The sequence below is a fragment of the Pipistrellus hanaki genome (assembly GCF_964339955.1).
Source record: "Pipistrellus hanaki genome assembly, chromosome: 3".
In the NCBI taxonomy this organism is placed as follows: domain Eukaryota; kingdom Metazoa; phylum Chordata; class Mammalia; order Chiroptera; family Vespertilionidae; genus Pipistrellus; species Pipistrellus hanaki.
The window spans coordinates 189,323,230-189,349,575 of NC_140505.1; the positions used below are offsets into that span (position 1 = coordinate 189,323,230).

A 26,346-nucleotide genomic window follows, 5' to 3' on the forward strand; every position below is an offset into this window, starting at 1 on the left:
CCCACACCCCACAGGTGAGGCCGGGCTGGTGGGGCTCATGTCTGAATGGGTCATCAAGAACAGTCACTGCCTCAGGGCCATGCCGCCTCCATATATGACCCTCTTCCCCACATCCTTGGACACCCTCACTCCTAGCCCACCCTCCTAGCACCTCCTTCCATCTGACCAGCGACCAGCATGTATCAGCGACCCCATCCTCCAGCCCTCTGCCCAGTCTGCCCTCTGGACAGCTTCCCAAGAGCCATGCAAGCAACCAACTCCACCTCCCCTTACGGAAACCACTGCCTCGTCGGCACCAGGGACATCCACAGCCACCTGCCGCCAGGGAGATGGCCGGGACCAAGCTGGGACCTGGCGGAGCCACCCAGGGCTGTGCTCAACCCCCACATGCCGACCTGGTCCTTTCCGCTGGGAAGCTGAGGCGAGCAGGCGGGTGGCACATAGTTAGTTCTCTTTATAGACTCTGTTGTAGGAACAGGGTGCCTGCGGGCTGCCGGGGCCACCACGCGGACAGGGCGGGGCTATTTACAGGCCCACCGAGAGGGCTGTACCATGGCGCCTCCCGCCAACGCTCAGCCAGGACTCCAAAATGGGGTCAGAGCTGGCCAGGCGGGCGGGGTGGGCAGGGTGGGGATGGCAGGGGCTGTACACACAAATTCGGGGGCTGGGCCTCAATACTGTCAAGGGTGGGGGCTGTAAACATGGCCGGGGGGCCCTGCCCACCCCTAGTGGTCTGTAACTGGACACAGCGCGGCAGGGCTGGGCTCAGGCGTCTGACAGGCAGCTCTGGATCTGGTCCACCCACTGCTGGGCCGACAGCACGTCCTGGGCACAGAAGTTGTAAACACGACGAGTCGTCTTCACCTGGGGAGGGTGGGCAGCTGAGTCCTCGGCCCTCCCCGCGGCGTCCCCCGGCCGCCCCCCCGCCCGCCTTCCTCCTGCACCCTGGCCACAGCTCACGTCGAAGAAGGCCTTCTCGTCCACGGTCTTGGGGGCGCCCATGGTGGGCGTGCCAGGCACCACGGCCTCCACCTCCGCCAGGTCGATGACCCCCTTGCACTCTGTATCCGTGCGGTGGTCGTAGTAGCGCAGCTGAGGGGGACAGGGAGTCAGGGCAGGTCCTAGCCCCTGCCTGCCCTATGCCCACGGACCACTCACCTGGTGCTTCGTCTTGTCCAGCACGAACCAGCGGGCCTTCCAGGGCTTCATGAAGGCCCCCTTCTTGTAGAGGGTGCCCTCATAGGACCTGCATCGGCAGCGGACCGGGGCCATGAGTGCCCAGCCAGGCCCAGCTGTCCCCTCCCCTCCTGGCCAGTCCTAGCAGCAAGACCAAGGCCCCTGTCCCCAAAAGACCCAGGGCTGGAGCACTGACCGGGGAGCCCCAGGAAAGTGGAGAAGAGCCCCCCCCACATCAGAGCCTCGGGTGTCCGTGAAGCGGCCCCGCACACAGGGCAGGTGCCGTGGAAGAGGAGGAACATCCAGCAGCTCCCCAGGCCCGGAGGTGGGGATGCAGCTGCCAGGCCCTGGCCTCACCGGGAACCTACTCCAACCTCACCTGGCAGCCTGCCTGCCCTCACGGAGCCCGTAGACCCGTCCCTCTGCTCCGCAGCCACCGTCTGGGCTGGGCTGTGGTCACTGGTTCTATATCCCAAACCCTTCCAAGCCACTATCGTGTCCCTAGCAACTGAGCTGATGCTCAAGCCACCATGGGGTTCCCCCACAAGTCCTTTCCCCGGAGAATGACTAGAACGTCCCCAAGGGCACCGGCTCCTGATCTGAAAGGCCCCAGCCCAGAAGTGCCCCGCCCATGGGGAGGTGCCTCACACCTGTTCTCACTCTCAGCAGTCTGGAACTGGCTGTACAGGGTGCTGGTGCTGCGGCGGGCGGCCTGGCGGGAGCCGGACGTGGTTGAGCCACTGCTCTGGTCACTGTCCAGGCTGAGGCTCAGGGTGGAACCCACAGGCCCCTCCTGCAGGTACACACCCAGCGAGCGGCGGTGGTGGGGCACACTAGACACCAGCAGAGAACTGGGGGTGCCCTGGGGGCAAGAGATGGGCCTGTGTCAGTGCCGGGCGGCCTGAACCACCTCCTGGCAGCAAGCGCCCCCCCCAGCCCCTCACAGCCACCCCTGCTCACACGTCCGTCTGGCCGGCCTTCGAGGCGTTGGGCAGCCTTCACCCGATCCCAGTTGTCCTTCCACCGCTCGGGGGGCCGGCCCAGCTCGGTCTCCAGCCGCTGCAGCTCCTGGGGAGAAGGAGGGAGCTAGCGTTATTCAGAAGAAGTACCAACCCTGGGACATGAAACGGAAAAGGAAGAAAATACAGGAAAGTGAGAAAGTAGGAAAAGGGCTAACGTGTAACAGAACAAAAGGAGAAGGGGGGACGGGTGCACGGAGGTGCAAAATCTAAACTTCAGCTGGAAGTTTTACCAAACAAGCAAGAGGCATCACAACAGAATCAGGGCACGACCAATCCAGCAGGCTAAGGCAGGAGAACGGCTGAAATACAGAGAAACCCGATCCCTGCCAGAAAGTGGCATGCTCACTCAGAACGCAACAATGAAACTGCCGGCTGCTGTGCCCTCGGAGGCGGGACATCCACCTCTGGCCACAACAGTGTCCGGCTCCTGACCGGCCACCATAGGTACCCATGGGCCGGACAAGTGCGGCCAGAGGCCCTGAGATAGTGACACCGGGGCCACGGCCACAGACGGGAGGCAGAGCCCGAGCCAAGCACCGAGGGGCGGAGTTGCGCAGCCACCAGGAGGCTGGAGAAGAGGGATGGCACAGAAACCACACGGAGGCCTCCTGAGTGTTTGGCCAAATTAAACTGCCACGTGCCAGACAAGGCGTCTCGAGGCCTAAGCAGCTACTAAGGAGCTGAGAGCAAAAGCCCAGGGGACGCACTGCGGGGAGATAAAGGAATGGCACACCCAGGGCAGGCTCTGGCGAGGCCCCGTCTGTGGAGCAGGCTCCTCTGAACCAAAGGGAAGGTGTCTCTCGAGCTGCCCTAACAAAGCTGAGAAACAAGCCCAGGAAAGACCCGCCGACACAAGCCTACAAGAATAAAATTCAAGACACTTTCAAGGAAGACAACACATTCCTGATGCTCAGCAATATGGAACCCACAATGTCCAGCTTATAAAAAAATTAGACAAGCAAAAATGCAGGAAAATGAGATCCATCCTTAGTGGAAAGGTTAAAAGAAACAGCCCCCAAAATGAAATTGGTATTATAGTTACCAAACAAGAAAAGGAAGAGTTATGTCTTAAGATTTAAAGATGAACATAATGATTGAACAGATGGGAGCTCTCCTGAGAATATAACTATTAAAAAAAATTCTAGAGCTGAAAACATCTAAAATGAAAAATCAGACAGGCTTAAGTGCACATAAACATAAGAAGAGAAATAAACTTGAAGACAAGATAATAGAAATGCTCCAAAATGAATTGCAGAGGGAAATTAGCCTAAATGACTAAAAAAAATAGGAGGGAAAATAGCCTAAATGACTGGGAAAATCAAGTCCCAGAGGAAAGAAGGGAGAATTGTGAAGAAAAAAACTTTAAAAGAAATAATAGCCTAAAATGTATTAAACATGTTGAAAACTACCATCTCATAGATTTAAAGGTGCTCAAAGAGCTCCAAGCAGAATGAACACAGAACAACCATGTGACGGTCAAATTGTTGAAACCAAAGATGATGAGAAAAACCTTAAAGGTAATGGGGGGGGGAAGAGCGTGGGGTGTGTGTGTGTGTTTTATGTAGTTTATAAGCATAAGAATGAGCACCAACTTTTAATCAGAAACACTACGAGCCAGAAAACGTTTGGAATGATATTTTTAAACTACTGAGTATAAAAAGCTGTCAATCCAGAATCCTACACACACAGAAAACACCCTTTAATAATACAGGCACAATGCAGACATTTTCAGGGGAACAGAAGCTGAACTGGCAGACCTGCACTACCAGAAACAGTCCGTGTCCTTCAGGCCAAGGGGGATGAGACCAGATCAGATCTACAATCAAAGAGCAAAGACTGAACATGGCAACTACAGAGGCTTTTTCACGTCCTAATCTCTTCAACACCAGGCTATGTAAACACCACCCTACTGTGTGTGTACCCCAGGTGAAGTGACCTGCAGTGTCTCTACCCCAGGTGAAGTGAACATGACAGAAAGGCGTGATGAGGCAGGTGCTGCTGACTGGGTCCGTGTGTAAGGTGGCACGGAGAAGTCAAGACAAGATTGTTCAGTCATCTCCTTATCCCCAGAGACACGTGCCAAGACACGTGTCTGAAACCGTGAACAGTACACCAAACGGCCACCTATACTATGTTTCCTCCTGCACAACATACCTGCAGTAAGTTTTAACTTACAGATTAGGCATACTGAGAGATTACCAATCGTAATAATAAAGTTGACTTACGCGTTGTAGGAAGTTATGTGAATGGGTTTGGGCTGTTATTTAGTAAAACAAGGGTGACTTCAACCAAGCACTGCAATACTGTGAGTCAGTCTGACACCCAAGGTGACTCCAGGCTCACAGGCAGGCGTGTGTGTGGGGGGTGGGGAGCAGGAGGGAGGAGGGTTCTGGTGCTGGGCAGGCAGCAGGCGCTGCACAGTACCATCTTGTCACCCAGAATAACGCGCAATTTAAATTTGTGAGTTGTTTCTGGAGTCTTTCATTTGTTATTTTTGGATCATAGCTGATTACAGGTGACTGAAACCATGGATGGATAGGGGAGGACTACTGTGGTCCCTCACAACCACTAAGAGTAACACGAAGAGGTATAGCTCAAAAGCCTACTAAAGCAAACCCAGAATACGAACAAATAATTGTTAGAAAAGGGCAAAACAGTGAAGTAGAAAATAATAAGATGCTAGACTTCAACCAAACCACATCAACAATTAAGTGTAAATGGAGTAAAGATCCCAATGAAAGGAACCATCAGAAGAGATGAGACGGAACCACGAAACATTTGAATGGAAAGGCACCTGCAGTCCAAGTCAAAGCACAGACGGGCGTGCCACACGGGGTGGGTTGTAGGAAGTTAGGGCACAATTCACTCTAGACCCCAGTCTACTCGTGTTCCCAGAGAGAAGGTGGGACTCTGCTGTTCCCTGTGCTTGTGGGTCACCTTCACCCACAGACCCGTGGCCCTGTGCTCCCCGAGACCCTGGTGGCAGGTGCCCTAGGCCAGGCCCAGTGCGGCCCTGCTGAACCCTGTTCCTGTCAGTTTGCACGACTGCCTCCCTGAGACGCAGGGATTAGCACCTCTCCTCTCCCCACAAGGAAACAAGCTCCAAGATGCTGAGATGGTCCCCACAGCCACTCAGCCAGCCTGCCCATGCCTCCTGACTGCTGGGTGTCCCAGCACCCCAGCCCCACCCCCAACCCCCAGCTCACATGGCTCTTCCCTGTCCCAGGGCCTTGGCCCCAATAGATGCCGATTCGGAGGCAGAGCACACATGACCTCCAAGGAGAGGAGGCCCAGTGTTTCTCGAAAGGGGACACGAGGCAGGTGGACCAGAAGGGGGTGGGAGCTGGCGCACCAGGACCTGGGAGAACTCGCCTTCCCTGAGAGCCAGCCCCTGGCGGCAGGAGCGTGCACAGGCCAGAGAAGCTGGGGTTTCTGACAACAGCCCGGTCACCACTGCCTGCATCCAGGGCAGGGCAGGCTCCAGCAGGCTGGCAGGCAGCTGCAGGCAGGGCCACTGGACGCACGCACACACGCATGCATGCACGCACGCACACACGCACACGTACGCACCTCCAGCAGGCGTGAGATGGCATCGGGCTGCACCCGGGGGCGGCTGTCGTAGCAGGGCCACACCACGCGGCGCCTGCTCTGGGGAGCCCCGCCATCAGGCCGCTCCTCCTCCGGGGGCTCCGGGGACACCTGGGCCAGCTCCCAGTCGTAGGGGGGGCCCTGGGCCAGCGTCTCCTCCGTGTAGAAGTCCCACACCTTCAGGTTGGACACGTTGCTGTAGGGCCGCAGGACCTGGGGGCAGGAGTGGCGTGAGGAGCTGGGCCAGGAGGAGCCCACGTGCTCAACCGGGCCCTGCCCAGCTCACCTCCGTGTCCTCGGGCGCATACATGTAGTTGTAGAACACGGGCGTCCTCTTGCTTAGCCGGTCCACATACTCCCACACAGACCTGCAGACCTGCGGGCCCTTGCGCTCCCCCTTCTCTTCGTACAGCAGCCCTGCAGGGGCAGCACTGAGCCTCACAGCCAGCCCCCACCCACCCTGCGCCACCCACCACCAGCACCCTACCCTGCTCGATGCGCTCGTAGTCCGAGTCCAGCAGGAAGGTCCGGAAGCGGCGGGACACGTGGTGGTAGCCGAGGAACTTGAGGTAGAAGGGACTGAACTCGAACTCCATGGGGAACTGCAGGTGCACCTGTGCGGGGGCAGAGGTTGGGGTCAGGAGCCAGCGACCAGGACCGGGGCTCAGCCTTTGACCACAGCCACCCACTCACCTGGTGCACACAGTCCAGGAACTGCAGGAAGACGGGCGTGAAGCCGCTGCTCTGCCCGGCCAGGGTGTGGGCCCCCCGGTGGCTGAAGCGATGGCCAAAGGACAGCCACTCCTTCTCCACCAGCAGGCGGAAGCCCTCCAGCGTGCGGTAGAAGGGGTCCGAGAGCAGCTGCACCAGGGACACCACCTGCGTGGTGATGTCCCAGCCGTCCTCCAGGCTCACCAGCACAGAGGAGCCCGAGTCCAGGAGCTCCACCACCAGCACCGACACCTGCAGCAGCTTGTGGATCTGCAGGGACCAGCACCTCAGACCAGGCCGACCACCCTGGGACCCACACGTCCCCAGGAGGGCAGCCATGGAGGCAATGCACCCAGGGCGGCCGGCAAGGCACAGCGATGAATAGCCGACCCCTGCTGCCTCCTGCCCTCCCCAGCCCCCAGCACTGGAGAGGTGGCCGTCCGTGGGATGCACACACAGCACCCCACCCCGCAAAGGACAGCAGTGGCCCTGACCTGGGTGCGAAGTGGCCACCACTCCCCCCCAGGGCCCAATCCTGCTGGACAAGTGAGCCAAGCCCTCCTCTGTCCTTGGCAGCAGGGCGTGAAGGGCCAGACCCAGGGAGCCTGAAGCCCCTCCCCCACTCCTCACCCCCGACAGCCCTCGGCCACAGCGGGGGCAGGGGCAGTGCAGACCTGGGTGAGCCACTCCGAATCCTCCAGCGAGCGCAGGAAGGAGGTGGGGCCGGACTCCAAGGCCTGACAGCCCGGGACACACGCCTTCAGCAGCTTCTTGAAGCTGGTCTTCACCTGCCGGGCCTCAAACACCTCGATGGGCACCAGCTCCCACTGCTGCAGGGGGTCTTGCCGCACGCCCTGGAGGAGGGCAGCACGGTGAGCCCTGCCCGGCTCCAGGCCCCGCCTGGCCCCGTGCCCCCACCAGTCAGTCACCTTGAGCTGGGCCTTGTCCCCAATGATGTAGAGGGCTGCACGATGGGGCCGCAGAAAGCCCGGGTCCGGGGGAGCCCCGTTCGCCTGGGGGGGGCCCAGCATGTCTCTGCCTGCTAGCCGGGAGCCCACATCACCACCGAGCCCACCAGTGCGCCCGCTGGCCCGAACACTGCCCCATTTACCTGCACGGAGAGACCAGTCAGCCCCCGAGCGGGGCCAGGCTCCACTCACCTGGGCCGACTCCGGGGAGGCGGGAGGCCGCAGGACCCGGGGGCCTGAGCGCGTCAGAGCTGGGGGGGCAGGACTCGGGGGCAGGTTAGTGCCCAGGGCCGTGGAGGGCTGGGTTATGCCCGCCTGTGCGGGGCGTTAGTGCAGGCGTGGGGGACGTTAGTGCCCACGATGACTCTGTCACACGGGGCATCTGTGCCAGGTGTGGGGAGCCGGCCTGAGTGGGTGGTACGGTACCTCGGGGTGCGGTCCGTCTGGAGGCCGAGGCCGCCATGGGGTTGGACAGCGTGGTGACCCTGGCTCTGGGGCTGGGCACTGGGGGCACAGCAGAAAGAAGGCTCAGGCCTGGCCCAGGCCCATGTGTGTGCCCAGCATGAGGTCTTGTGGACCAAAGGGGCCACATGCAGGACTGGGTTCCACCATGCCCCGCAGGAGCCCCCAGGCAGCAGGGTCCGCGCCAAGGCCCAGGGCCTCTGAGGGAGGCCAGGGAGCGTTTGGCTAGGCAGGGAGGCAGGGTCAGAGGAGGCAGGAACCCTGGGCTCCCTTCAAACACCTCCTCCACGACCTGTCCCTGGGCCTCTGGACCACATGGCACGGCCCCAAGCCGCTCCCAGCACATCCCACCAAGCAGCCTCTGCCAGCAGCAACCAGATCTGGGAGCTCCAGCCCACAACCAGGGAGCACGGGCAGCCCCAGCACCCCACCCCCGGTGGAGGAAGGCCCGAGGCTCATGGGCTGGTCCTGCCCAGCCAGAGGCACAGGCAACCTCGCCAGGCAGCGGCTCCAAAGCCGGCATCCCACCCTGGCCCCCTGAGGAGGCAGCAGGGACAAGGCCCTGCCCACTAGAGCAGTCTCCAGACAAGCCCCACCAGCCCTCCCTGCGGGACAGGAGGCACACCCAGGAGGACATGGCGTGTCCTTGTCATGGAGGTGAGCAGCGAGGGCGACAGGCCACACCCCGAAGCGGGGAACCAGGAGGCTGGGGTCAGAAGTGCCCAGGTGGCCGCAGGGAGAGGCAGGCACCAGGGAGCGTGGGTGGCAGTGCAACAGCATACCCGCAGTCACACGCAAAGGTGGCCTCTGACGTGGACAAGCAGAAGCCACAGACTAGAGCACGCTGAGCAGTGAGGTCAGATCTGTGCCCCAGAGGGCGTCCCATGAGCACCACCAGGCGCTGGCTGCCCGTTCCCAGCCCCCTCGTCCCGAGCGCCCAGCACTGGTGACAGACAGGGGGCCTGAGCCCTGAAGAGTGGGAGGGAGGCTGCTCAGGCAGCAGGGGGCGCGTGTGAGGCAGGAGGGGCAGGCGAGGCTCTCGTGCGCCTGGAGCCCCTCCTCCACGGGCAGGGGTGGAGGAGGGCAGACGGGGACTCGGGGTGGGCAGAGTGGAAAGAATCAAGGATGGCGTACGGGCTTCTGGAAGGCTTGGCCTGTGGGTAGTACCACCAGCCCCCAAACCCTGCCTGTCACCCCAGCGTGTTAACTACAGAGAAAAACGCAGACAAGCATGAGGGTAGGGATGGAGGGAATCAGGAAGCCTGACCAGGAAGCGACCACCACATTCCCTCTGCACCGATGGGGCAGGACTCACGGAGAAGTGGCCCTCGTGTGGCACCTGAGCCACGGCAGCTGGGGGAGACGCGGTCAGGTGGGGAGACGGGGTCAGGTGGGAAGTCGGGGTCAGGTGGGAAGACGGGGTCAGGTGGGAAGTCGGGGTCAGGTGGGGAGACAGGGTCAGGTGGGGAGACGGGGTCAGGTGGAGAGACGGGGTCACGTGGAGAGACGGGGTCAGGTGGAGAGACGGGGTCAGGTGGACAGGTGGGGAGTCAGGGTCAGTTGGGGAGACGGGGTCAGGTGGAGTCGGCGTCAAGTGGACAGGTGGGGAGACAGGGTCAGGTGGAGACGGGGTCAGATGGAGAGAAGGGTCAGTTGCGGAGACGGGGTCAGGTGGAAGAAATTGAGGCAGACGGAGAGAGAAGGTTAGACACGGTGGGGTATGGGGAGTGGGGGGTTGGGGGTTGGGGTCAGGCACAAGCCTATGGGATCAGGTGGGAAGGGGGATGCGGAAGAAAGTGCCTTGGAGTGCGAACGCGAGGAGGACCCTCCTCTCTAACTACAGAATGAGGCCCTCGTGGGTGGTTCCTGTCTGGCTTCTCCTCGCACCCAGCACCCACCTGGTCACCTCCTCAATAGGTTCCCCACCTGTTGCCCAGGAGGCCAGACTACCCCTCTACAGGGGCCAGTCTGCACCAGTGTCCCTGCAGCAAAGGGCGGGTACACTGACGGCCCCTAGGCCCTTCGCCCGACCTTCAGGGCCTGGGGCCTTCTCTGCATGCAGGGCAGAGCCACAGAAGAGGGAGGGCTCTTGGGCAGGGCTGGGGTGGACAGAGGGAGGGCATGCCCTGCCGGCGTGGACCACCAGGGACAGCGGGCCCAGTGAGCACGGAGAGGGCCCTGGTGGGGAAGGGATGTGGAGACCAGTGCAGACCAGGCCCAAGGGGCCAGGACAGAGAAGGAGAGAAGCCAACAGGTAGGCTGGCTGGCTGGCTGGAGTGGGCCATGGGACACTGAGGGGATGCAGGAGGGACGGGACCAGACGGGGTTCTGAGAGCTGTGTCCAGGGACGACCAGGAGGCCGGGGGCACAGTGAGGGGATAGGAGTGGTCAGAGCAGGGGGTCAGGGCACTCACCTGGTCCCATGCTGGGCCTTCTCCCTCGTCTCAGACCCCAAACATGCTGCCCCCTCACTGGCCTGCCCTCCACAAGTATCACCGTGACCCCAAAAGTCCTCTGGCCCATGAGCTCCCTCACCATGGCCGCCCATGTGGGCTGAGGAGAAGCCGCTGAGCGTGTTGCGGCCCGAGGTGTCGGCGTAGCGGGGCATGGAGCTGACCACGGCCTGCAGGTACTTCTCCTGCTCCAAGCTGCTGGAGTCCGCCTGGGACTGGCCTGGGGAGGAGGCAGAGCTGCAGGGGGCGCGGGCGCGGGCGCAGGCGCGGGGCGCGCTGAGGAGGGCGGGTACCTGGAGAAGGCGCGTTCTGGGCCTTGAAGAGGCCGACGACGCCCTTGCCGTGCAGGCCCCCCGAGCGCAGCAGCACGGCCTTGGAGCGCCCGCTGCGCCAGCAGACCACGGGGAAGCGGTTCTGGCGGTAGCAGCGCGAGACCCGCTGCAGCGCGTTGTCCTGGACGCTCTGGGGCACGATGAGCAGCCCCGGGTAGCTGTGAGGGGCGGGGTGAGACGGCGGGGTGAGACGGCGGGCAGGCAGGACCCCGCCCGCGGCGTCCGCAGCCCCCGGCCAGTGCTGGAGGCCCAGGCTGCACGCACCTGCGGCAGATGGCGTACATGCGATTGACCGAAGAGATGCGGAAGGGCTCGGACTTGGCACGGCTCAGGCTGCTGCTCAGCGTGCCCAGGCCCAGGCGCTGGTAGTCCCTGCAGCAGGCCCGCTCCACCAGGCTGCTCATGGTCATGCGGTCGGAGGGCTTCAGGGCCGAGGTCGGGGTCAGCGTGCCGGGCTCCAGCTCCTCGGACACTGGGCAGGCCAGGCAACAGGAGCCGTCACCCCCACAGCACAGAGCCTCTGCCCAGGGGTCTGCACCCCGATCGCCCAGGGTGCCCACACCACCTGAGATCTCGTCCTCCTGGTCCTCGGGGGGCTGGCCCCTGTGCTCGTAGCTGGGGGGGTTGTACTTCTTCCGCGTGATGTGCGGCCGCCCCATGGTCCTCTTGGCGTTCTTCACGAGGTTCCGGGACAGGGTCCTGGGGGAGTCAGCAGTGAGCGGAAAGGCCCGGGCCGCACCCAGCGGTCGGGGGGCGTCCCGCTCCACACCTGAGAGAGGGGCCCTTGTCCTTGGCGGCGCGGGGCGGCCGGCTGGGCGTGTGCCCGGCGCCCAGGGTGAAGGCGAAGGTGCTCCGGATGTCCAGCGGGTACCGCAGCTTGTGCAGCTGCTTGCGGAAGAGCTCGGCCTTCTCGGACCCCACCTCCTCGTCGAAGGCCATCTTCAGCAGCTGCGACAGACACAGGCCTCTGAGGTCTGGGCGGCCCGGGCCTGGCTACGACCAGAGGCGGAGAGCCTACAGGAAACCCTGCGCCTTCCTAACGGACAGACGGTTAACACCCTGCGACCAGTGGGCCCGGGGTCAGGGGAACGCCCGGGCAGCTGTGAAGGGCCCCCTGGCCTCTGCATCGCGCTGTGCACCCCTGGGGCTGGCGGGTGTGTCACCCCAAGGGAGCACCGCAGCACAGGGCACCTGGGCCTCGCCGTGGCCAGTGTGCTAGAAGGTAGAGGGCGTGGGCTCTCACCACGTCTCCTTCTCTGTGTGCGTGTCCGTTATGAGTTGTGCTGAGCTTATGCGGCACACTCGACACAGACTCAAAGGTTGGGGACCCATAGAGCAAACAGGAGCACCCCCAAAGCTGGCAGATCCCCCACTGCACCCTGCCTGCCCCCGCGGGCCCACCTGGAACGTGCAGGAGCGCAGGTGCAGCCCGTCCTGCGTGATCTGTTCCACGGGGGTCAGGACGCTGATGCGCTTTTCCTTGGTCAGCGCGGCCACCGGGAAGGAGCGGACCACCACCTGCTCCCCCACTGTGGCAGGAGCAGAGTCAGGGGACGGGAGGGGACAGGTCCCAGCCTCGGGGTCCCTGGGCTCAGGGGGCCGGCAGGTGGAGGGAAGGGAAGCGGTGCCCTGCACCCGAGCGGGGGAAGGAGAGGGTGGGCAGGGCAGAGGCACGCCCAAAGGCTCACCCAGGGGGTCGGTGGGCATCCCCGTGAAGATGACCCGGTAGGTGGTGAGGAAGACGGCGCCCTCGGCCGGGAGCACCGCGGGGCCACCCCCACTGCCCCCGGAGCCCTCCTCACGCCCGTCCGGGAGCAGGTAGACACGCAGGCCGTCCAGCACACACTCTTCGCCGGGCAGCAGGTGAGGCCGGAGCAGCTTCGGCTGCTCAGACAGAGGCGGCACTTCAGGACCCAGCCCAGGCCCCGGGCCCCGCCCCGCCAGGCCCCACGCACCTTCTGGATGGGGGGCAGCCTCTTGCTCTCGCGGTACACGGCCTCCAGGGTCTCGATGTGCATCTGGACGATGTCTGGGAGACAGCGGTCCTCACCCAGGGCCACGCCCAGGGCCCATGGGGAGTGTTCCCAGACCCAGACCCCCCGTACCTGGCACCATGACATGCAGCCCCTTGAGGTGGTCGCTGGTGACCCCACTCTCCGTGCAGACCTTGTCCACAAAGCGGTTGATGAAGCGGACCACAGCCCCAGCCACGTCGCAGGTCTCTGCGTCCTCAAAGCCACTCTCCGTGTCGTAGCTCTCGGCCACGCTGCCCGCCATGCTGGGGTGGGAGGGCATAGTGGGCACAGGCCTCACGGCCGAGCCTCCCCCAGCCCACGGAGGCCCACCCACCTGCTGGTGACCAGGCTGTTGCTGGCGCTCTCCAGGTCGCCCAGCCCCGCGCGCTCACGCAGCAGACGGCTCTTGCTGGAGTCGAGGGGCAGCAGCAGGTAGCTCATACGGTTGGCGTAGTGGATGGCCTGGCTGAACACCGTGCTCTCCTCCTTCTGCACCAGCTCCTGCTGTTTCTCGCGGCTCAGCGTGGGCCACAGACGCCGCTGCTCAGATGCCACATCCAGGGCCGAGCGCTCCTCCTCTGCAGGCTCCTCCCAGCCCTGCCATGGCCGAGGGTGAGCCGGGACGGGCCAGGCCCTTCCCCCCCCCCCCAACCTCCAGGCCCAGAGGTCTCCGCGCACCTGGGAGGGGTCTCGGTCCTCAGCAGGTTCCAAGTAGAGGGCCCGGATGTGGGTCTGCACATCCCCGTAGAACATGGCCTCCCAGAACTGGGGCGTGCTCCACACCACGTGCTCCTGCACGCAGCTGTACGCAAACTGCGTCACCCCCGGGCTCAGCTTCTACAGAGGCCAGGCGGGCGTCAGCAGGGGCAGCGGGAAGGGGCGGGGGCACACGGGGCCACCAGCACTCACCCGGCAGAAGGCAGTGACCAGGGGCAGCAGAGAGGCAGCGATGCCGTGCTCGTCCAGGGAGGTGCAGTCCTGCGGCAGCGCCAGAGCCGTCAGACCTTCCCCCACCTCGCCCCCCAGGGCACCCACCTCTCTGGCTCCTGAACCTTCCCCAGGCTGCCCTGGGCTGTCCAAAGGTTCAGGGAAGGACAAGCCGGCACCCACCCACAGACCGGGCCTCCCCCACCCGCTGGCAGTGCCAGGCACCCTGCGGCCCGTGCCGGCCGCCTCACCTGCAGGCAGCAGTTCATCATCCGGACGACGAACTCGAACTGCTGGTCGTCCAGGACGGCGCGGTTCTGCTGTACGTGCAGGTGCAGCTCCTGGGCCAGGCAGCCGCGGGCCGCACGCCCCTTCAGCGCCCTCAGCACGGCCGGGAGCAGCTGGGGATGGAGCACGGAGGCAGAGGGCATGTGACTATGCAGGGACCATCAACTGTGCCCTGGAGGGGCGGGTCCCAGGCTGTAAACACAGGCCCTCAGAAGGTGCCCAGGCCAGGTGTGCCAGGCGCTGCGACTTCAGGGCTCCACACACGAAAGCTCGTGTAGGCGGAGACAGGAGGGTGCAGGCTGCACGCTCACCAGCCGGTGTGCAGACGGCACTGAGCACAGCACGGCGCTCAGCGAGCTCGCCAGGCCTCCGCATCCCAGCACAGCCTGCTGCTCACGGGGAAACGGGAACGGCCGCCCCCGGCCCACGCGGCCGTGGCGGGAGGAGCCCAGACAGCTGTCCCCAGACCCCAGCTGTCGTGAGCACCAGCACAGCAGTGTGTGGGTCCCCTTTTCTATCAGCTTTTAAAAAAACACAGGTGGGTCAACACATTTTGTGAAGGAAGAAGAAACCTTTGGGGGGTGGGAGGTGCAGGAAAGGGTAAAGAAGCCAAGTACCGTGTTTCCCCGAAAATAAGACATCCTCTGAAAATAAGACCTAGCACATGGAAAGATGAGACATCCCCTGAAAATAAGACCTAGCGTAACTTTGGGAGAAAAAATTAATATAAGACACTGTCTTATTTTCAGGGAAACAAGGTATGTGGTGATGGAAGATGATCTGAATTTGGGTGATGAGCACACACTGCAAAATACAGGTCATGTGTCACACTGCACATCTGAAACATACGTGGCCATTAGCCAACGTCCCTCCAGTGAATTTAATAAAAAGGGAAGTTGAAGAAAATGGCTCTCACTGAACCCCACTGAGGTGGGGGGACCTGAGCCCTGCCACCCACAGCCCTCCCTGCCAGCCCAGCTCCCACAGCTGACGGAAGGTGAGCAGACCCAGGGGGGCCCAGCACTCCCACACCCAGCGTCCCCCGTGCCCAGCGCCCTCACCTTCTTGGCCTCAAGCATCTTCCCCTCGAACACATATGAGATGCAGTTTCGAACCACCTCCAGGCGGCGAGCGCTGTTGCCATGGAGCCCGCTGCTCCGCTCCAGGATGGCGGCTGGGGAGCAGAGAACGCACTCACCTCTGACCTCACACCCACCCGGGCCGAACTCAGTGCCTCCACCCCATTACGCACTCATAGGGGGCCCCGAGGGCACGGTGGTCCTCCTCTCGGCCTTCACAGCGGGGGGTGCTCCCTGCATCTTGGCCGTGGCCTGGTCCACGATCCACTGTACCATGCCCTCGTCCAGCCGGGGGAAGGGCCGGGGCGCCCGCCGCAGGTGGCTGGCCTCCCCGGGCCTCTGCACCTTGTGCATAGCCACGGCGGGGTACGGGTTCTCCTGGGGGAGGGGGGGCGTACAGGAAGCGTGGGCAGGCAGACCAGGGCCCCCAGGCAGGGCTGGGGCCGCAGAGTGGCCTCCGGGGCCGCCCACCGGGGCCGCCCACCTACGTTTTTATAGAGCTGCTCCGCCAGCTCCTTGACGTGGCGCAGGACCCGCTGGGGGTGGCTCTCATCCGCCCGCATCCGTGCCACCTCGTGGGCCACCAGCTGTGGAGAGGCAGCATCAGGCCCTGGCCAGGCTGGGGGGGTCCTCCCAGAGGGGGCGGGGCACACCTCATCAAACAGGTCCGTCGGACGGTAGGGGACCCCGCGCTCCGACACGAAGCCTGCGAAGGCCATGCCCTCCAGCACCTTCATCAGGAAGTCGTCCTCCACCAGCCCACGCTGGCCCAGGAAGGCTGCCTGGGGGACACGAGGGGGTCAGCCACAGGCACTGCCTGCTGCCCGCCGCCGTGCCGCCCTGATGCCCACCTTGTGGAAGCGGATGACGGGCTCCGGGTGGATGCGGACCATGTGCAAGCACCACCGGTAGCCCTGCAGCAGCTGAGCAAAGAGCCGCAGAAAAACAGCCCGCAGCTCCTTGTCCTGGAACAGGTGAGTGCAGGTGAGTGCCCAGCCCTTGCCCAGGCAGCCCTCACCCTCCACCCACTCCAGGCTCCACCTCCTCGAACCCAAACCCTGTGCGGGCCCTGCCCAGCCTCCTCAGGTGCCTCAGACCCTCCTCTCCCTCCAGCCCCCTCCCTCCAGAGCGCAGGGGTGCCTGCGACAGCACTGACCACCACCCCCTGCCCGGGGCCCTCGGAGCTCAGCACCCCCCCTCCCCCGAGGCCTGGGGCCCGCTGCAGGGTGGGCGCACTGTGCTGGCGGCAGGCCTAAGGAGAGGGCGCAGGAAGGCGTGACCCCCACCTGCATCTTCAGGGAGGAAGAGGATGTTGTGGGGGGTGGGAAGGCGAGATCCGCCAACTCCAGCTCCGGGTCTAGGACCTAAGCAGCGGAGAGGAGCGCCGTCAGGTGCACCAACCTAGGCGCTGAGCCTCCGCCCTCCCTGGGCTGCCCGCGGCCTCACCATGCTCAGCACGCTGTGGGTCTGGCTCTGCAGCGGCTCCGGCAGCGGTGGAATCTGTACACACTCGGGGACGGTCACCGTCCCTCCATCCAGGTCAGCCACGATCACATCCAGCTGCGGACCAAAGGCGGCGTGTGGTCAGGGGCCCGCAGTCCGGCCAGCAGGCCTGGAGCACGGGCGGACACACACGGCCCTCACCAGCTCCTGGGTCTCTGCCTGGAAGGCTGCGTTGACGCCGATGATGAAGGGCGTGGGCGTGCTGAGGACCTCCAGGAGCTGCGCCGGCAGGATGGGCACGTAGGTGAAGCTGCAAAGGCCGGCTCAGTGAGGTGGGTGCCCCCGAGGAGGGGGCTGTGCGGAGGGCCAGGCGGCAGCAGGGGCCCGGGGCAGGCACCTGTATCGGAGCGGGAACAGCAGGGCCAGGAGTCCCCGGCAGGCGTCTGAGAGGCGCTGGTAGCTCCGGGACAGGAAGAGTACCTTGTGCTCGGTGAGGGCAGCACAGAACAAAGACAGCACGTTGGTGATGCCTGAAGGGAGAGGACAGGCTGGCAGGCTCCGCCCCACCCCATCCCACCCCACGCAGTGATAGCCTCAACCTCTGACCCCGGCCAGGGCGGGAAAGGGAGGCCTGGCGGACGGGGCGGCAGGCTCACCTAGCTGGCGGAAGAGCAGGGCCACACTGCAGCGGCTGATGGGCAGGGAGTCAGTCAGTGGGGTCTGGATGACCTGCCGGTCACCCGCCCCCAACGAGATGGTTCTCTGTGGGAGGAGAGAGACCGGTGCTCAGAGACCCGCCCAGACCCGAGTCAGCCCAGAGCTCCGTGGCCTCAGCAGGCCTGGGGGCTGACAGGGCCGAGGTGGGACTGGCCGGGGCAGCAGCAGGCCCGAGGGAAAGGCCACACCAGCCTCTGCTGGCCCGAGCAGTGCTGCCGAGAGAGCTCGGGGCCTCTGACCTGGGGCAGGGACGGGCCTGGGTGGGTAGAAAAAACAAAGAGTCCGTACCACTCCGTCCTCAACAGAGTCCAGCTGCACAGGACAGACGGGCAGAGAGACACAGTTAGACACACTCGCACACGGCGGCTCGGACAGAGAGGCTGAGCATCCAGGGACAGCACCCCCAAGGAGCAAGGAGACAGACACACTGACAGGTGCCAGGCAGAGAGCCAGGCGAGACACGGACACGCAGGCAAGCAGGCAGGCCAAGGAAGGGTGGCAGATGGCAGTGCACCAAGACACACGCGTGTCCCAGGCCTGGGGCCGTGCTCCGCCCAGGCGGGACTGTGGAGTGCCTACAGCCCCACTCCCACAGCCAGGGGAGCAAGGAGGGCCCAGCCGCTGCCTCAAGACCCACCTGTGAGCCCCCAGCCAGTGGGATGATGCAGGTGAGCAGGTTCCCGACCACGGTCTCCAGGCCCACGTTCAGGCCCTCCACGTGGATGGTGTAGATGAGACCCAGGCTGTTCTGCAAGAGCCACAGAGGAGCATGGCAGCAGCTGCGGGAGACCACGCCCTGCCTCGTGCCCTGGCTGTCCGCCTCACCCTGAACACCTCCACGTGGTCCAACCGAGACACCAACACCAGCGTCTTTGGAGCAAACAACTGGCCAGGAGGGCCGGACGTGCCCGGTGACAGTCGCCCTGAGCCTCCCTCGTCGGCTTCCTCTTCCCTCCCAGCAGCGTCCTCCGAGCACAGGGCTTCCTGTGGACAGAAGCCTGTTCGCCCGGCTCCCAGGCAGGTCCCATGAGCCCAGCAGGAGGACATGGGTGACTCTTCCGGAAACTCCAGGCTCCATGGGGTTAGGTGCCAGGACAGCCGCAGACAGGGAGGCACTCCCAGGGGCAGGGGCAGGGGCGCAGCCCCAAGCTGACCTGTGTGGGCTCTGCTGGCTCCCAGAAGGTCAAGCAGGCACAGTAGTGCCGCTCGGAGTTGATGTCAGTGAGGACAGCAACAAAGAAGGTCGGTGGGTTCCTCTCAGGACACAGCTGCCATCCGCTGGGCTGGCAAAACTGTGGGAGGGGGGTCAGGGGTCAGCTCCCTCTGCATCCTGCACGGAGCATGCGCACAGCCAGGGCCTGGATGCCGGTTCCAGAGCAGCAGCTAGCCCCTCCCTGGGCCACCCGGGTGCACCTCACCTCCTGGCCTCGCCCGCCCCCACAAAAGGGAGAAATGGCCTGGGTGGGGTGAAGATCCTGTGGTGCAGGACATGTCCCTGTCAGCCAAGCCAGTGCCCCTGCACCCACCCTCCGAAGCAGCTCAGACATTTCCTGGACCCTAGTGGGGCTGGCCCCCCAGCAGCCAGCACCCCACTCACCAGCTCGATGCCCTGAGGGAAGGGGTTATCCTCCCAGTCCTTCTCCGGGAAGCGCTGCAGGATCTGGCCCTGGCCTTCCCCACTCCCTGAGGACAGGAGCAGGCGGTCAGAGCACCTGCTACCACCACCACCACCCCCACCCCCACCCCCACCCCCACCCTCACCCCCACCCCCACCCCCACCCCCACCAGGCCGGAGCCTCAAAGCCCTGGGTGGAAACGTCCCCGCCCCCGTCCTCCTCTGGCACCAGGCGAGCCTCAGCTCCCACACCTATAATTTCCCTAAAAATAATCCTGAGAGAGGCCACTGGGCAGCCACAGACCCCAAGGCCACCAGAGGGCAAAAAGAAGCCCTGCTGTGGGACTTGGACCTCAGTCTCACTCCTACTCCCAGGCCTGGCCCCAGTGTCAGCACCCCTACCCCGTACTTCCCCCCTCACCCTCAGAAGCCACCTGCAGCCTGCACGCCAGCCGACTGCACAGCACACCCCTCCAGCCAGGGGGCAATCCTTCCAGACTCCCCCAGCCAACCGCCAGCCTCAGCACCAGGCCCTCACGATGCCCCTGGCCTGACAGGTAGGCACCAAGAGAGTGGGCACCCGGCAGCCCAGCACCCATCCCCACTCCCTGGCTCTGCCTCACCCGCCAGCCAAGGCTCACTTGAGAGGCAGAGGTCTCAACGCATTGTGTGTGGCAGAGGAAAGACCACTGTGCCCACGGCCTCAGAGACAGGCACCCCCGGAAGGAGCACCAGCGAACTCTGAGGAGTGCTGAGGGGGCACAGGAGGCCACCCCGGGCCAGAGAGGAGGCCCATGTCCCTGCTGTGCTCTGGAGAAGCTGCCTCCCAACCTCACGCACAGGGTGCTCCCCAGAGACCCGTCCACTCCTTGGAACCCCAGGGACCCTAAGCCCCTCTCATCTATAATACTTCCCCCACTCCGAGCCCGGGCACTGCCCCAGGTCAAAGTCACACCAGCGGCTCTTACTCATCCCAGAGCCAAACTGGAGGGATGACAGGGCCCTGTTGGGGGACCCTTACTTCTCAGGACTCTGGGAGAAAGAACACAGTCTCTGTTCTTCCTCCAGCTCCCGCCCCGCATGGCAGCAGAGTGAACCAGAAAAATACAAGCCTCCCCCCTCCCCCTCCCGCACCCCCGCAAGCCCTCAGCTGCTGGGCGCAGCCTCACCACTGCCCAGGGCAGCAGAGAGCAGGGTGGACAGGGAGGATGGGCAGGGTCCTGAGGTCAGAAAGCGCCCTCTCAGGAGACAACCTCCCTGTCCTCAGACAGCACCAAGGCCGGCAACAGGAGGTTCTGGCGGGCTGGAGGTGGCGCTGGAGGTGGCGGTGAGGGGCCTGACTCACAAAACCTCAGCTTCCTGCTTCCCCCCCCCCTCCCCCCCAGCACGACACTCGCTCGGAGATGAGGTGGCAGACAAGACAAGGTGGGGGAAAGGGACAAGTGTCCGGTGCTCACACACTGACACACCTGCCCACAGCCCACCACGACAAAGCCTCTGGGGTTCCTCCAGGCCCCCCCAAGGGCCACCCTTGCCCGGCCCAGGCTGGCATGCCCCAAGGGATGGCTCCTTCCCCCAAGCTCGCCCTGGAGGGCTGACTGGTGTGGGCTCCAAACCACATCTGGGCCCAGGTCTGGCTGACACCCAGGGCTCACCCAGCTCTTGCCACGAGGCAGAGGCGGAGGAAGGAAGGGGGTGTGTGCAGCTCTGCCCCACAGCCTCCCGCCCAGGCCAGGCAGGCAGCTCTCCCAGCAGCCTCTTCCCCCAGGATGCGGACAGAGCAGCTGGCATTGTCCACCGCCCCCTCCCCTCCCCATTCATCTCATCGGAGGAAACGTCAACTCTTACTTGCAGGGGCTCCACCCTCCATAGAACCAACTGGGGACGACTCCTGAACTGTCCCACTACCTAAGGGCAGGTGGCGGGGCAAGGCAAGGGATGCTCCCGTCACCAGCACCTTCTCTGGACATGATGACCCCAAACTTGACCTTCAGGCCTCAGCCCAAACTGCGTCCCTTTCTTCAGGCAGAAGTCTGCTGCCTGAGCCTGGGGCCTGCAGGACCTGCCTGCCTCCACCACACCCCTGATTCTTCTTTAAAAAATATATATTTTATTTTTTTAAAATATGTGTTTTATTGATTTTTTTACAGAGAGGGATAGAGAGTTAGAAACATTGATGAGAGAGAATCATTAATCAGCTGCCTCTTGCACATCCCTACTGGGGATGTGCCCGCAACCAAGGTACATGCCCTTGACCAGAATCAAACCTGGGACCTTTCAGTCTGCAGGCTCTATCCACTGAGCCAAACCGGTTTTGGCACACACCCGATTCTTGTACACCTGACGGCTGGCTGGGCCAAATGGGAGCTCCGCGAGCAAGAAGCTCCGTCTGCGTATCCAGAGCACACCTGGGCCTGGCACAGCCCACAGCCCCATGAGGGCTGGCGGAATGCACACAACTGGCTGCACCACCATCCGCCCACAGCCAGCCCCACTCACACCCCACAAGCAAACAGGTTCCTCAGTCAGAGTGCAGCTTCCGGGGCCCGGGGGCCCCAGGCACACAGCCCCCGGAAGGACATGCGGTAGAGAAGCCTGGCTCTCCTGAGCCCTCTGAGACCCCAGCCCACACCTCAGTCTGCTGGCAGGGGCCAGGCTGCAGCTGGGCTGTAGCCACACCCTGAGGCGAGGGTGGGTTCTGCCCTGCCTCCCAGCACCCCCATCCGAGGGAGCCCTCGGCCATGGAGGTGATTTGCTGCTGCTCCTTGCCCGCCCTGAGCTGCCCCTACCCCAGGGACCAGCACAGCCCTGTGTCACATGGCTGGGGGGGGGGGGGGGGGAGCGGCTTAGGAGGAAGGCACTAGGTCCCCTGAGACACAGACAGGGACCAGAGCTTCCTCCCACAGCCACATCCCGGCAGCCAGTCCCGTGTGGGCTGAGGCTGACAAGGGGCGGGAGAACACAGGGCATGCCTTCTGTCATCTGCTGGCAGCGCCGTCACCAGTGCCAGGCTCAGTGCTGGAGGCAGCCTGGGCTAGCCTGCACTGTGGGCAGAGGCCAGGGTGGTGCACACGCCCTGGGACCAGCCCAGCCATAGAAGAGCAATGGCAGGCAGCACCCTCCTGCTCCTCCCCCTGCCCCCAGCCACTGCGCAGGCGTGCAGAGGGGCTGCAGCCACACAAGGGCTGGGCGCTCTGGAGCCCCATAACCACGGCTCGCAGCCTCCTCAGTCAGGCCAGACCCAAGGCCTAGGACCCTTCGACTCCCAGGTGGGGGCTGGGAGCCAACCGAGGCCACCCAAACAGCCCCAACCTGCTCCAGAGGCAGGGCAGGGCAGGGGTGGGGAGAGTGATGGGCACAGGAATGTGGCGGCTCAGCTCAGTCAGGACTGAGAGGCCAGGCCATGACATGGAAGGGGGGTCTTCTCAGATGCTGGTCCAGCCCCCAGTCCCTCAGACACTTGGCCAGCCACTCTCTGGCTCCCAAAGGCACAGCCAGCACTGGCCACGCGGCGTTAAGTCAGCAGACACTACCAGGGCTCTCCCAGGCCGGGAGGTGGACAGAGGGATCTGTCTGGCATCTGAGATGCTCCCAGACCAGCAGGGTGCCTGTGTTGGTGTGGAGGAGTTCCCACCCACCAAGGGAGGGGGCACGCATCCTCTTCCATGAGGGGGTCCCTCCTTCCCCCACCCTCCTCCCTGGAGAGATCTGCCAGGTCGTGACCCTCTGGCAACACTCTGGGACTCGGCACCAGGCCCTGCAGCCACAGCTCCAGCAGGACGTCCAGGTCCAGGCCAGATATCCATCTCTCCCAACACCTCCATGAACCCAAGTAATGTCCTAGGCCTCCAGCACGCAAGGCCCCTCCTCCTCCCACGGAGGTGCCCACTCCGTTTGTGCCTAGGGGTGTCCGCACACCTGCTGCTCGCACTAACAAGACACCCACCACTTCCTGGAGCCGCCATGTGAACAGCTTCATGTGTGTCCATCTCATGCTCATGGCAGCCTGGCAGGTCTGTATGACTCCTCCCATCTGCAGATGAGGAAACTGGGGTGCAGAGGGCCTCAGACAGGCCCAAGGTCAGAGCTAGCAAGTGGCGAAGCAGGGACTGCTGACCCCCCACACAGTGCTCCTCTACCCTTGGCCCCATAGCAGGCACCTGGCTTGTGGGCTTGTTCCTCACAGGAATGGACAAAGCCTGCCAAGGGAAGCCCTGAGGCTGGGTGGCTGGCCAGCAGCCTGGAGCAGTGGTCCAGGGGCTCCAGAGCCCCACCCCCAAGGCAGTGGACAGCAGGGGAACCACTCCTTCCTGCCACTTACGGTAAGTGGGAACTGTGGGCTCCAGCCTTCCCCGTCCTGGTCAAAGGGCACATACATGTGGGGTGCATACCCCGTTAGCACATACATGTCACAGCCAGCTTGTTAAGGAGCCCACCCATGCCTCCCTCATATTCCCCCTCAATGCCCCACCCCTGCTGTCACACCGTCAGCATGGTCTCTGCCTCCTTGGGTCCTACCCACACCACCTTCAGCATCATCAGCCTCCAAACCTGCTCTGCACACGCAGCCCCCGCCCAGCACCCTCACACGGGGCCAGCCTGCTCCCTGGGTCCCATGCACCCCTCTGGCCTACACTGACAGTGCGCCCACCGTGTGCAGAATGGCGCTTGCCCACGAGAACTCCACCTCCAGAGGAGAGGACACGCTCCCCACAGACACGGAAGGTGTCAGGGGTGCATTCCCACAGCCGGGAACAGAGGAGGGGAGCGAGTCCTGAGTGGGAGGGCCCTGAGCAGGGTCTGCAGTGCGCAGGGCCCAGCAGGCAAGGAGAGGAAGTCTGGGTCCTGGGTGGTGACTAACAGCAGGACTGATAAGCAGCAGGGTGGGCGATAGGCTCAGGGTTCAGCCCAGCCTGACCACAAGCCATCCCCAACGACACACTTCCCACAGCACGGCCGACCCCTCCAGCGGCTCTAGGACCAGGCACCCGAGCCCACTGTGCACGGGGCGCCCGCAGGGAGGCCTGGGTGGGCTGCCCTGGGACAGTGAGGTCAGGCGCACAAAGGGCTGTGCAGGGCCTGGCACAGGGCACTGCTCCCGGGCGCTGCCTCCCGGACTGCTGCTGATGTCATGCCGGCTCTGGGTCCTCCTGTCCCCGCGCTGAAGGGCTCCAGACGCGGCGCTGACCCCAGACAGGCCCTCCCGGACACGGACAGCAGGCAGCACGCTGACCCCCGCCCCGGGCTGGGCTTGCAGGCCTGAGGACGTGCGCCCTCTGCCAGGAATGCTCTTCTCTCTCCCCCATTTCCTCCTGAAATCCTCCAGCTCCAGCTCCAGCACCACCTCTAGTGAAGCGTCCCCGGATCCCCGAGCCCCGAGCCCTCGCCTGCACCCGCCCAACCGCCCGGGCCGGAGGCACCCCGCGCCGGGCCTGCGCTTCAGGCCGGAGGCTCCGGGGTCAGCGGAGGGGCTCGCGAGCGGAAGATGGTGTCGCCTGAGGCACAGCCGCCCGGCAGCCGGCCAAGGCGGGGAGCCCGTCCCACCCACTGGGAGTCGGAGGCCGCCCGCCCGGCCCTCGCTCACCCCGGCGACGCCGCGGCGCTGCCTGGCCGGCTCTGCCCCGCGTGCGGCGGCAGGCGCGGCCCGACCCTCTCCCCGCCCGCCCGCCCGCCCGCCCGCCCGCCTCGGACCCAGGACCTCCGGACCCGCCCCGGCGCGGCAGGTGCCCCGGACGATCGCGACGCCGGCCCGGCGGCCTCGGCCCGCCCGCCCCGGCATCCCCTCCACGGCCGCCGGCACTCACCGCGCGGGTGCGGCCCGAACGCCACCAGCACGAAGTAGTCCGCGAGCCGCGCCATGGCGAGGGGCGGGCGGGCTCCGCGGCTCGGGGACGCGAGGGCGGCGTGCTCATGGCCCGGCCCCCGCCCTTGCCCGCGCTCTCCGGACGCCCGGGGCCCGCTCCGCGGCGGCGGCCAGGGCTCCCGCCGCCATCTTCCCAGCCAGCCGGCCCGCCCGGGCGCGCCCCGCGCCTGCGCGGCCTCGCCCCGCCCCCTCCCCGGGCAGGGCCCGGAGAGACGCGCTCCCATTGGTCCAGGCCCGCGGGCTCCGGCTGGGGGCGGGGCTGCGCCCTCACCCGGAGCTCCGGGCCGAGGCCCCGCCCCCGGGCGGGGACAGCGGCGGCGGCTCCCGCGGGTCGGCGAGCTCGGTGCTCCCTCCGCGGCGCTGTCAGCCCGGAGGGAGGGAGGCGGGAGGCGGGAGGGCCTGGCCCTGCCCGCGGGTCCCCCAGATGGGCGCCGGAGGGGCCCGGGACATCCCTCAGGACCTGCCTACCTGGCGGCGGGGGCGGACCCTGGCCCTGCCCTCGGGGTTCCCAGCCGGAGGGGGGCTCAGCCTCCCTGGAGGCCCCACGCAGCCGGGGAGACATTTAACTCGTGACCACGAGAAAGGCAGCTGCAGGCCCCGCTGTGACGGGCAGAGTTTAAGACGCGGGCCCTGGAGGCCCGGCTGGGTGCACACCCAGGACCCCACAGTGCCCACCGCCCTCGAATCGGGGCTGGCCAGGGAGAGGGAATGAAACCGAACCAGAGACGAGAACGGAGGCTCCGCTCCCCACCTGGGTGCACAGGCCCAGGCTCAGCCTCCCCTGAGTCTGTCGGGTGTTGTCACGGCCGCTTGAACTGGTTTCCATCCCTTCAGCCAAAAGGGTCCCGCCACCACCTGAGGTACAGGAGGTGGGGGCAGTGCCCCTGGGAAGTCCTCAGCCTGGCGCCCAAGCCCAGGACGGGCTCTGCCCAGCCCTCATGCCCTGAGGAGCCCATTTCTGCAGCCCTCTCAGAGGCACCTTAGGGTCACAGGCAGGTTTGGGGGTTCGCTCTGGACCATGGTGCTCCTTAGAGGTGCTTGCTCCAGCCTGCCTGCTCCCCTTTGAAGGTCCTGTGCCTTCCCTGCTCTTACCCAGGCCCTACTGCTGGGAGCGACCCTCCCTGGTCCCACCGCCCCTTCTTTTACCAGCCCCCCACCCCCCGGTGTGGCTCCCTCACCTGGAAGCTGCCAATGCCGTGGCCCCCACCTCTCCGCCTGGTTCTCACCGTCCCCGTCTGGCAAACCCCAGACGCACACAGTCCTGCCCACCCGTCTCCTGTAGCCCTGCTCCACTGACAGTGCAGATGGCCACCAGACACCACAGCCCAGCCTAATGGACAACCCCGCTGCCCAGCTGCCGATGTCTGCTCAGCTCTCCTCCACTCCGCAGTCTCCTCAAACCCGGGCCCCACCCCAAGGGCCTCCTCCACAGAACACGCAGGAGCCACCCTCCAGTCAGCCACATGTGGCATCACCACGCCCCAAGCCCCCCTCCACAGCCTCCTCTCTGCCTCTTGCTGTCGCTCCCCAGGCCTGGTGCTCGGTCTTTTCCTCTCCAGTGACCCTTGCCACCAGCGTTAAACGCACTCTCTCTCACCTTAAGGTGCTCTACAAAAGTGCCCTTGGCCCTAGCCAGTTTGGTTCAGCGGACAGAGCACTGGCCTGTGGACTGAGGGGACTCTGATCA

General features: G+C 64.6%; 1 protein-coding gene across 4 annotated transcripts; it reads right to left on the bottom strand.

Annotated features, from left to right (window-relative positions):
• Positions 1 to 436: 436 nt before the first annotated feature.
• On the bottom strand, positions 437 to 24,831 carry SBF1 (SET binding factor 1). 4 transcript variants are annotated; one of them, XR_014794681.1, is made up of 40 exons: positions 24,601 to 24,831; positions 18,779 to 18,864; positions 18,336 to 18,473; positions 18,007 to 18,165; positions 17,819 to 17,929; positions 17,121 to 17,226; positions 16,862 to 16,994; positions 16,666 to 16,774; positions 16,468 to 16,581; positions 16,308 to 16,385; positions 15,873 to 15,986; positions 15,675 to 15,803; positions 15,510 to 15,608; positions 15,195 to 15,399; positions 15,004 to 15,116; positions 13,906 to 14,055; positions 13,637 to 13,705; positions 13,406 to 13,564; positions 13,062 to 13,324; positions 12,818 to 12,990; positions 12,668 to 12,741; positions 12,401 to 12,596; positions 12,114 to 12,241; positions 11,482 to 11,660; positions 11,278 to 11,411; positions 10,977 to 11,184; positions 10,674 to 10,870; positions 10,463 to 10,600; positions 7,892 to 7,969; positions 7,427 to 7,608; positions 7,172 to 7,351; positions 6,480 to 6,767; positions 6,274 to 6,400; positions 6,095 to 6,203; positions 5,769 to 5,999; positions 2,137 to 2,244; positions 1,827 to 2,038; positions 1,159 to 1,246; positions 961 to 1,092; positions 437 to 864 (listed from the first exon to the last, which is right to left on the bottom strand). XR_014794681.1 is itself a non-coding variant. In XM_084879665.1 (40 exons), exons 1-40 carry the CDS (start codon positions 24,653 to 24,655, stop codon positions 766 to 768), a joined length of 5,673 nt encoding a protein of 1,890 aa, XP_084735791.1. In that variant the 5' UTR covers positions 24,656 to 24,831; the 3' UTR covers positions 437 to 765. The 4 variants fall into 4 exon arrangements, 3 of the variants coding, with proteins under 3 accessions (XP_084735791.1, XP_084735792.1, XP_084735790.1); XM_084879665.1 differs by having other exon boundaries at positions 6,073 to 6,203; XM_084879666.1 differs by lacking the exon at positions 7,892 to 7,969 and having other exon boundaries at positions 6,073 to 6,203.
• Positions 24,832 to 26,346: the final 1,515 nt, after the last annotated feature.